Below are 11,220 nucleotides of genomic sequence, written 5' to 3' on the forward strand. Positions count from 1 at the left end.
CTTCGCTCGCCCAAATAGGACAGTTTGTTCGCAGGCTTGAGCGCAGGAGCCAATAACCTCGTTGTCGCAGTGACAGTAACCGTAACTGTGATATAAGTTAGAGAAAACGCCATGATGAATCAGAACGATACCCAAAGCCTAGCTGGCTCACTGAGTGACCGGTCATAACTCGTGAATGGGGACCGAGGGGGAAAAATTAACTGACATACTACTAACAGGGGCGGATCTAGGGGGAGGGTGCAGGGGGTGCGCACCCCCACCTGAGATGACCTGCGGTTTTCTAATACAACTGGTATTCTGCAAAAAAAAAAAACTATCTGGTTTATTGGTGTTGAAGTAGAGCAAGAGACGAGTGCACCCCCTCCTGAAAAAAATCCTGGATCCGCCCCTGACTAAGGCCCACAGTCAGAGCCTATTGGCCATTTTGAGGTAATCTGATAACATGACTTCAGGATTTTGCTTGGTAAATAGGGTTCCGGTGGGCAAGGTGAAACAAAAATTTAGCCTAATCCCATAACAGAGGATGTATTTGAGCAACCAGAAGCCCATGGAGGTGCTCAAATCAGGCCTGATATTTCAGGATTAATTTTGAGGGGCTCCGCTTGAAACTGGGTAGAATTGCACCAGGAGAAAAAAAAACCGAAAATAAAGACACGTACCCCACCCCTTCCCGCCTAACGAGTCAATAATACCTTAGGTCTTCCTTCCAGTCTACACTGGGATTATGAGGATAATTTATAATAAAGCACACGCACATAAGAGCATTTCTCTTAAGGTATCTACACCAATATATTACACTTTCTTATATGATACAACAAACAGTAACTACGCTAATAATCATAAAATTGTTCTGAAAACTCTTAAAATAATATTAAAATTTCGCTGCACATGTAGGTTGCAAAACATATGTACTATACGCACAAGCACAAAGGAACAAGTTTTTTTGGCCCCATTCGTCTCTGTTAAACCTCTAGATCTCCCTTGTGGAACACAGGATATCATGCCCCCCCCCCCCTCCTGCTCCCGCCGTGCGCGTTACAATCCGTTAACAGGTGCGACGCAAGGTAAAAGCAAACGGCCCAAAAATTTCCCACTCTAGAAACTATAAGGAGAATAACTACAAGCTTTCAGCGCAACGAATTCTGGGATCGTTTTGATGGACAAGCGTTACTTACGATTGCTTAACGGTTGCCTTGGATACTATTGACCAAAGCTTGTACCCATTCTTCCTAGAGTTTTTAAAGTGGGTAATTTGAATATTCTGTTACCTAGCGTTAAGCGATAACAAGGGTTGGTGCAGGAGCTAAAACATAAGCAAGGCCTACAATACTCGTCAAATTCTGCTGAAACAACAGACAAGACCTCTTGACTTTCAGTATGCTCTCCTTCCCCAACACTAGCAAGTTTAAACAGCGACGTTTTTGAGCGACGCACGCGGCACGTCAACCAGAAGTGTGCCTTTTTCTCTTTTACTATGCCTCGAGGCTACCATATTTGCATAGCTAAGTGTCTTTACTCTTATAGAGACGATTTGATCAAAATCACAGCCGAAGAGTTCAAAAAGTCCACTTCCGGTGGACGTGCATCACTTAAAAATACTAATCCATTTTCTGAAGTCAATTAAAGCGACATGCATGACTCCGTGGAAGATATTCTATGGTAGTGACCATTAACAAGAAAGTTAATGAGCAATACTTTCCTGTGGTAATATTTATTACGGAGGTTAAGCAACGGCGACGGCGACAGCAACGAGAATGGCAAAAAGTCCCGCAATAGGGTAAGATCAACAAAACAACAACTTCACACTTGGCTCACGCTTTTTGATATACTTTCAGCGTCGCTGCAAATCTACGTCGTGAAACTCCCTAATTTCTCGTTTTATGGAGTACGTGAAAGCAATAAAACAAATCTTTCGTTTGCTACACCTTTAGATACAGACCTTTAGAATTTAACTCCACAAAAATTCACCAACATTTGACAAATTGAAAGAAAGGGAGCGATGAAGTTTGAAACCGCGCAAATGCAATTTTTAAGTGGCGTTTTCGCCACCGTCGCTGTCGTGGTTGCTTAAGCTCTCTCCATTGTGATGCATGAGGTGGTTCTAACTCTTGAGTCTGCGGATGGAATTGCAATCGTTTCGCCCGACGGCGTTCGGCAAGACATCAGTCGATTCGGCCGATGACATACAACACTCTACAACGTGGTGAAAATACCTTTCGAGATGTTATTTTAGTTACCCCTGGATTCCATATGTGCATTTACTGTCTTTCCATGCTGATTCCCTTTCTTTAGGCTTGAAGAACGATCGACAAATACGCTTCGGGCAAATCGACTTAGTCTGGGCGAACTGCTATCGGGCGAACCGACCTTCGGGCAAAACGACCTGATACCCGCGGGTGAAGTCCTAAAGAGTGACAATTCAAGTTTTTAAAACCTCTTGAGCAGTGCTTTTACATGGTACCAATTGTTTTTCGGTACAACTGGCAGAATTTTCCGATTTTTCTTCAATTTTGACTTCAGCCATTCTTGCAAGAGAGAGGGTTAAACTCCTTCAGAGTCACCCAGCTGACTTGTCCACCAATCACGCACGTCTCCCGCAAACTCCTTCATTTCAGGGACGCTTTTCTTCCGCGCGCGAGGTGCAGCCACAGCGTCTGGTAAACTTCGTCGTTTCCCTGACATCGATAGCTCGTCCGGAAACGTAACAGAACTTTTCTGAGCAGGAGAAATTTTGCGTTCCGATTTCTTGCGCTTTGACGGAGCAGAAAGCAAGATGGACGGTACCTTCGAAGGAGAAGTTAATGAAAAGTCGTCACGATCATCTTCACTGCTGTCGTGTTCACGATTTTCACGCTCGGCTTCAGTGTCACGATCTTGCTCCTCATTGGCGGAATTTTCCATGCTTTCCACGCTCGAAGCGCCCGGACTTTTGTTGTCGGAAAACTGGATTCCGCCCGCCAATGGGATACCGCCTTGCTCCAAATGTCGTATCCAATCCCGCTCGGCACGCTTTCGACGCAGATTAATAAACCAATCACGAATAGTTTGAATCGCTACTTCCTCTTCAATTTGATATTCCAGTTCTTCGCGCTCCAGCAATTCTTCCAACTGCAAACTTCGGCTGATGTCGACAGAGCGGTAAGCCAACACGCCAATCACATCATGAAAAGACACTTCGCCTCCGTTTCGGAGCTTTTCAATTTCGTAGCACATGTGCTTGAATAACAACGAACCACTGTCCACTTCTAAGCGACCTTTAAGTAAGCGCAGAACAAGTTTCGCTTGTCTTACAGTCAAAACTCCTTTTCGATACTTGTCTACTAAGTTCCAAGTAAGCTGAAAGTCTCTTAAGTCGTTGTTGCTAATCAGCGAATCTTCATCGCTGGAATAAAATAGGGAGAAGTTCTCGATGATTACGGCGATAAAAAGGTTTAAGAAAACAAACGTTACGATGACATAAAACGTCATGAAATATATCAGCGCTGCAGCGCTATTCCCGCAGTCAGTTTGCCAGAAATTGGGCGTGGACTCGTTTTCCGTGCAGTATGGTTCAGACAGCATGCAATCGTGCATAATCTTGTTCCAGTCCTCCCCGGTTGTAATACGGAATAGCAGGATCATAGCATTGAAGCTTGTCTGGAAGTTCGCGTGACGATTTAACGCTTCGCCGTACTTCACAGTACCGAACAAGATCACGCCTGCTAAAGAATAACTAATCATTATTACTATAAGTACCGCTATGATGAAGAAACTCTTCACTAGAGACATGACCACTGTTAACATCAGCATCTTGAGAGTGTCATGTCTACCGGAGAGAGTTAGGAAACGGAAAAGGATAATAACCATTCCAAACACTGTTGTCCCGGTATATGGATCCCCGCTTCCTTTTAAAGCAAAATTTAAAGTCACCCAGAGTACTCCAAGACTGGTTAGAAACATGTCAAACCGGTTCCGCCGGCTCTGCCAATATCCTGGGAAAGTGAACGCGACAATTTTCAACAGCATATCGACAACAAACAACAGCGAGCACGCAGCAGCCGTGCTTGTGAGTCCGTCACGCAATCGCAGGTTATCCTCAGACGTCCACTGGACGATCGTAAGTGTAACGCAATCAACAACGACCAGGAAAATGATAATGCGTTTGTAAATCTTTGACTGCGTTGTGTCGAAGAGAAAAGAACGGATTCCTTCGCTGTCTGGTCTGCGCGCGAGATGCAGAGGCTGAGCAAGTCGAAGACGTTTCTTGAGATCTTGCCAGCGTCGCTGATCCACAGTAAGTAACGCAATGCCTTTGTTCGCTTTGAAATTCATGACAATCACGCCCACGAAGAGAGTCAAGCCGATCATGCTTCCTAAGAGTACGTAGATGTGAACATAGATACTGTATTCCGGTGCAACGACTGCTTTAATCACATCCCGAACTTCCAGCCACCCTTCCAACGAGAGAACCTCAAACAGGGCTAAAAATGCGTGCAGCACGTTGTCAAAGTCGAAATTTCTTGGCTTCTTCCACACACGCGGGACGGTAATCCTTGAACTGCCTTGCAAGTCACGCAACTCACGGGGAGGTGCTATGTCGATCTCAAAAGTCCCTTTGCACTTAGATCTTTCCTTGATTGTTTGATCATTGCAGCTTCCAAACTTGCCAGAAAACACTTGGACTCCATAGCTAGCAAAAATAAACATGAGCATGAACTGTACAGCGCTTACTTTGAGGATTTCCTTATAGCCACCAACAAGTTCTAGGATCACTTTTTGCATCTTTGGGACCAAAGTGACGATCCTCAAGGGTCGAAGGCACCTTAATACCATCAACACTTGAGCTCCCGAACGGGCGGGTATGGACTGTGGTTGCCAGGCAACGTAAGCAAGGGCAACAAAGTAGATAAATACGTCGAGCAAGCCACCAAAGTTCTGGATGACAGCTTTGGGAGTAAAAAACAAACCGTTGGCAAGAATACGCATGCCAAGCTCTAAGCTCATTGCAACAACGAAAATGTATTCGATCACTTCCGTCCAAAATCTGACGAAGGTTCGTTTGACTGGTGTCTCAAACATCATAGCCATGCAGGACATCACTGTGACAAAAATCATGAACCATTCTAAGTACGTCTGTGAAGCTAAACACTTGTAGAGACGTTCCAACGTAAAGATATGATTGCGTGACGCGCGCTCTCTGTGCCCGGGTGGAATTGTGTAACGTGCGCTCACTATGTTTTGGAGAAACTGTCTCAGCCATGAGTCGCGCTGTAGAGAGAAAAGCGGCTGGTCAAAGTATGGATGGTTTTCGCGTAATTTCTCTTCTTGAGCTTCTCTCTTTCTCTGAGCTTCTTCTCTTTTGACCCGAACCCACTGAATATCAAAATCTCTGCCAATGTTACTGTTGTCATCTTGATTTATCTGTGAGTGAAGCCCGGTCGCCTGACTCGCCATTCTCATCACCTGCTTCACTCCGCCCTGGGGGGCTGGCCTCGGAGACTGCGGTTGGCGATTTCGGAAACGCCTCGAGGCTGATCGGAAAACTTTATTAGTCGCTGCAGTTACCTGCTTGTTTCCGCCGGGGACGGCACCTCGCGAAGAAATTTCGGTTGGCGACAGCAGCGCATGGGATCTCTGGCGATTTGAGTCATTGATGAGAGCTGTGATACTGGACTGTTTTCTGACAAACTTTGAAAGCTTATCCACTTCGGAGATTGTTGAGTTCAAGAGTTTAACTGGAATTGCAGTCCGCCGCCTTCTTAGCTGTGAATTATCTCCAATGTGAAGTCTTGGGTCGTCGCTCATGGGAAAGTCCAAATTTGTACAGTCAATAAACTTTTTCATGAAACTATCACGAATCTTCGGAGTGGCGAAATCCGAAGCCATTTTAATGCGACTCATTTTCACCAATCGCGGGTCGTCACGGAAACGCTCGAAGACACGAAGGCGTCTCGGCAGAGCTTCGGTGTAATCTCTCGAGTCACCGCCCATCTTCTTTTGTTTCATGATTTTGACTTCTTCATCAAGTTCTAAATTGTCCAGGATAACTGCGACAAATACGCTCATGATGATTAGAGAAGAAAATAGATGAACAGCTAGGATGACTATGACAACAAAGAATTTGGCGCCCCAGTTCTCTGACTGATGAACTAAATCGTCCAAAATTTCAACCCATCCTTCCTGGGTAATAATTTGGAACATAGACTGAACAGCTCGCATGAAGGTACCAAAATTTTTCGGGTCCAATGTCAGAAAAAATTGCATGCTTATAACTGAGGAAACCATCACAAACAAAAGAGTGAACACGATCGCGCTTCCCAGTTTCTTACCAGTTCCGAAAATTTTCTCACAGAATTCTTGGAGCGTAGGAACTGCTCCGACTAGACGAACGACCCTCATCACGTTGAAAACTGCTAAGAAAACGGCTTTTTCTGTGATCAGGATCGGCAGAGCAAACACAGTACTTCCAACAGCCAGCACAAATTCTGTGAGCTGCATACGGCTGACAAGGAACGGTCGAAATCCCATGCAAGTGATCTTCAAGAGAACTTCCAAGTCGAATATTATGGTGAAGCCAAACTGGGCGTATCTCCGCCAGTAGTATGGAGAGCTTGCCTGTACAAGAGCGTCAACTAAAACGAGGAACCACATTGTATACTTGAAGTAAACCGAATGAACAATTTGTCGAACAAGCAAGGGGGCATGGCCTTTGGCAGCTTCGTGATCCACCGAGACAAGATGCCATCCGGTTCCACCGTCTTTGATGACTTGAGAAGCGAGCCGAGCCGAAGTTCGTTTCGATGATTTCCGAGCATACATGTACAGGCTCCGAACATCAGCGAAGGTTTCCGAGACGACAGCGATGAAGACGTTCTTGACTAACCAAGCGACGAAGAAAATTAGCAACACGAAGTACACAACGACCAGGGCACGCCATCGAAAATCCATCATTCGATACATCACAAGCACCCAGCCTTCTTGCGTAGAACTCTCATACACAGTTAAAATACTATGCAGAAAGTTTCCAAAATAATCTTTATCCGCCGCTTTGCCCATCTGATTGAAATCCACATGAACACAGTTAAATCCGCTAGGGCAAAAATATCCTTCGACGCCACTTGCGTTATTGCACCTGTGATCGGTAAGCAAGATATCATTGTAGGTTACGTTATTTAAATCAGTGCTGCTTTTAACGCAGTAAAAGTTTTTGCGCCCGAATAACTGAACACCAATTATTGATCCGAACGCCATGAAATATAACAAAAACAATGTCACAGCCCAGATTTGTCGCTTACACCGGCGCGCGACCGACTTCGGCATGTTTATAGTTATAAGTACATTAAAAAATCGTATTATAATGAGAGCTCTTGGAGCTCTAGGAACAGAGAAACCAGCGTAATCGTGTATGCGTTCTGGAGAAAAACCGCCAGATAATTCCACAATTTGCAAAACGATTGAGAGCAATATTAGAAGAAGCATACTCGCATTAAATATACACTGTGGTCGCTTGAAGTATGCCTTCTGTTTTTTCCATAGCCCCCACATGTTGACTTGTGCTATCATTTCAGTGGTGAAAACGACTGCAACCACAATGTCAAGTATCAGAGTTAGGTAATTCAGTCCATGATGCGATGCTTTAAACGTCTCAGGTGAATTCATTGCGGTTGATATCAAACTCACAACAGCACAAACTTGAACGAGTCGTTGAAACCACCAAGTTTTCACCCACCACGTTCGCGATATATCCTCATTTTCTTCGTCATCTGATCCCAAAGATTCGGCGTATGCTTGGCGAGGCGGCCATAAAGATGTTGAAGAAGAATGATGGTCAGATTCAACCTGAACAGCCGACTGTCCTCTTGCCTCCATTTTGTTGCTGAATGATTGTTATATTCGCAGCGGAAACAAGATAGGCAAATTAGTTCCGCAAACACGAGAATTCCGAGCATAGCCGATTAGTTCCCGAAGGGCTGCGACTCCCGACTACAATAAGGGAAAATATAAAATAAAATATTAAATAAAAATGTCATCATTAGGGTTAATTAATGGTTGAGAACTTTTTAAATTTTAATTGAACTCACAACTGCTTTTCACTTAAAATTATCACGTGCGTGAAGGGATAATTTACGAAGGACGATCTTATATCGATTTACCTTGTTGTTTTGTTATTGTTGCACCACTGAGAGTCTGCATTGCTCAGCTGGTTTGCAATATTTTGCACGAGGCTGATCCATTGTTCAGCTCATTTCGGCTGGTGTAAGCTTAAAGACACATACTCTGTTGCGATTGAGTTTTCTGTAACCAAAATGTGGAAATACAGAACAAAATTCATCGCTCGCTTGTTTGGGGCGAAGTCTGTCGTACGACCGGCCGCTTCTTCAAGTTCGTGCATTTCACGCTACTCTTCAACGGCACCTTACAGTACTAGTACAAGCGACCGAAACAAGTTCCTTTTCACTTCAGAGTCTGTTTGTCCAGGACATGCTGATAAAATGTGTGATCAGATTTCCGATGCCATTTTGGATGCTCATTTAGAACAAGATCCGTTTGCAAAAGTTGCTTGCGAAGCTGCAACCAAGACTGGAATGGTGATGGCTTTTGGGGAAATCACCTCGTCAGCACGAGTAGATTATCAAGCCGTGATACGAAACACCGTTAAAGAAATTGGCTACGATGATTCTTCCAAAGGCTTTGACTACAAAACGTGCAGTGTTTTGTTATCGCTGGAGGAGCAAGTTGGGGAGATTGCCCGAAGCGTACATTTAAACAAGAAAGAGTTGGAAGTAGGGGCAGGCGACCAAGGTTTAATGTTTGGCTATGCAACTGATGAAACTGAAGAGTTAATGCCTCTTACAACTGTACTGTCCCACAAACTGACTAAAAAACTTAGAGACTGCAGAGTGGATGGGACTTTGCCGTGGCTAAGACCGGATGGAAAAACTCAGGTGACTGTGGAGTATAGTATGGAAGATGGCGCATGTGTCCCACAACGGGTGCACACTGTTTTGATCTCCAGCCAGCATGCAGATGGAGTACCAGTGGAGGAAATTCGACACCATTTCAAAGAGACTGTCATAAAAGGTGTCATCCCTGAAAAATACCTGGATGAAAGAACTGTTTTCCATCTACTACCCTCTGGGCAATTTCTTTATGGGGGTCCTATGGGTGATGCCGGCCTTACTGGTCGCAAAATTATTGTAGATACATATGGGGGTTGGGGTGCACACGGAGGCGGGGCCTTCTCAGGAAAAGATGCAACCAAGGTAGATAGATCGGCAAGTTATGCGTGCAGGTGGATTGCAAAGTCGTTAGTTGCAGCAGGGCTTTGTAGGCGCGTTTTAGTGCAAGTAGCGTATGCAATAAGCATCCCTGAGCCCTTGTCAGTTTCTGTCTTCAGCTATGGAAGCAGTGAGTTACCTGATGATGAGCTTCTAAGAATTATTCAGAAGAATTTTGATCTCAGGCCCGGTGCAATCATTAGGGACCTTGATCTGCGTAAACCCATTTTCAAAGCCACTAGTGTCTTTGGTCATTTCAAGCCTGGTTTTCTGTGGGAGGAGCCAAAAAAATTGGACTTTTAATGGTGAAACCAAACCACATTTATGTGAGGGTACCACTTAGTATCATATCATTATGTTTCATAGCCCAGAGTGCCATTCAAATAAGTTTTTGATATCTATTCTTAGAAAAAAAGAGGAAAAAACATTGATTTATCTTCTGAAGTTATTCAGGTCATCAATGAGGGATGAAATCCATAACTTGAAAACTAAATTCAACAACTGTCCTAGTTTTTAAAAAATATATGTATTGATGTTTTATCTAGCACCAGGATCTATAACAGAGTTTAGTGAAAAAATTGAAAAGAAAATTTAAAACTAAGTTAGTAAGTAAGTCTTTTTAAGAGGTTATGAGAATTACTGTATTTTAGAGTAGGATGTTTGGGGTCTGTTGAAACAGTGCAAAGACACAAGATGATTCTTTGTACTTAAAGGTCAGATTACTTTATAGATTTGAGTGTTTATAGGGAAATGTATTGTTTCAGAAAACAGTTAGACCTTCACACACATATTATTTTTTTGTTAACCCCCCCCCCCCCCAACCTCTTAGTCTTTTATTCAGATGACCTGCATAGCAGGTGAAATTTCCAGTCCAGTGATAGTATGGAGTCTTTCTGAAACTGCACACTTTTGTTGAGAGTATGATTAATGTTTATATTGGTTTAGTCAGGAGTAGGGCGAGGGGTAGGTATTACAAAAAGGTTTTTGGCTCTCGCACCATGTTCCACACCCTTCTTGCACAGGAATACTAACTAAGTTATCACATGGGCTAGCCAGGATAGGTTAGTGATCCCTCTATTTATAGACAATTCACAACAGCAACAAAAAATCCCTTTTTCTGGTTTTTTACCCTATTGGTCAACATTGTGAATAATTTTTCTATGATTTCTTATGGATTTTGTAAATCAAGATGTCAGTTTATTTTTGATAGTAACACTTCATATGCACAAGCAGCTCATTTAGAGACACTACAGTTGACTTTTTTTTAAATCTGATAATAAACTGAAAATATCAACTATTGTAAACTATCCCACTTGTCATTAAAAAGTGGATTTATAATTTAGTGTCTCTTCATTGTCCTTTTTCATGAGTACTGTCAGGCTTAGCCTGCATAGCTGGCGGGATAAGCATGGGAGTGCTGTATTGTTTTTTGGCGTCGGAGCCTCAAGAAGGGTGGGTATACAAGTCAAGTCAAGTCAAAAATCCCTCATGGCTTTGCCGTTCACTTCACATGGTGGCTCCATCACCAAAAAAGTTCCCTGGACACAAGAATCCCCATTCCCCCCCTCCTGTAGCTGAGTATTCCTGAGTGGGGGCGAAACTTTCACATCATAAATAAAAACGTTACCAGTCTGAGCATGGTTTGAGCTCTAAACAGGCATAAAAACATATTTGAAGTTCGGTTAAGATAACCCAGGGTTAGTGTGAAATTTGAACTCAGTTATGACAGATTAAAAAGCAAGTTCAGTTTAATTCACTTTGCCTACAATTTGATGATTGGATACTCTAAAAAGAAGAGAGAAAACTATCCGAGATAGTGCTTTTGATGAAAAGAAAAAGAAACCCTAGGTAAAATTTAACTCTGGGTTAGCGCTAATCGGCCTTCGAACAACTGGGCCCAGGGTTACAAAACAGACAACCAAATAAGAGCTATCAAGCTATGGCGTTTTGTAATTGCTATGGA

General features: G+C 43.4%; 1 protein-coding gene and 1 pseudogene across 1 annotated transcript; one reads left to right on the plus strand and one right to left on the minus strand.

Moving 5' to 3' along the window:
- Window positions 1-776: 776 nt before the first annotated feature.
- LOC140954040 (sodium leak channel NALCN-like) lies at window positions 777-7,879 on the minus strand. The gene has a single exon (XM_073403434.1). The coding sequence runs from the start codon at window positions 7,846-7,848 to the stop codon at window positions 2,542-2,544; it is 5,307 nt and encodes a 1,768-aa protein (XP_073259535.1). The 5' UTR covers window positions 7,849-7,879; the 3' UTR covers window positions 777-2,541.
- Window positions 7,880-8,149: 270 nt separating this feature from the next.
- LOC140921623 (S-adenosylmethionine synthase pseudogene) lies at window positions 8,150-10,588 on the plus strand (annotated as a pseudogene).
- Window positions 10,589-11,220: the final 632 nt, after the last annotated feature.

Source organism: Porites lutea, chromosome 12 (genome assembly GCF_958299795.1).
Source record: "Porites lutea chromosome 12, jaPorLute2.1, whole genome shotgun sequence".
NCBI classification, from domain to species: domain Eukaryota; kingdom Metazoa; phylum Cnidaria; class Anthozoa; order Scleractinia; family Poritidae; genus Porites; species Porites lutea.

Coding starts and splice junctions, on each gene's coding strand:
- LOC140954040 (XM_073403434.1), bottom strand. CDS start 7,848: ATGGAGGCAAGAGGACAGTCGGCTGTTCAGGTTGAATCTGACCATCAT.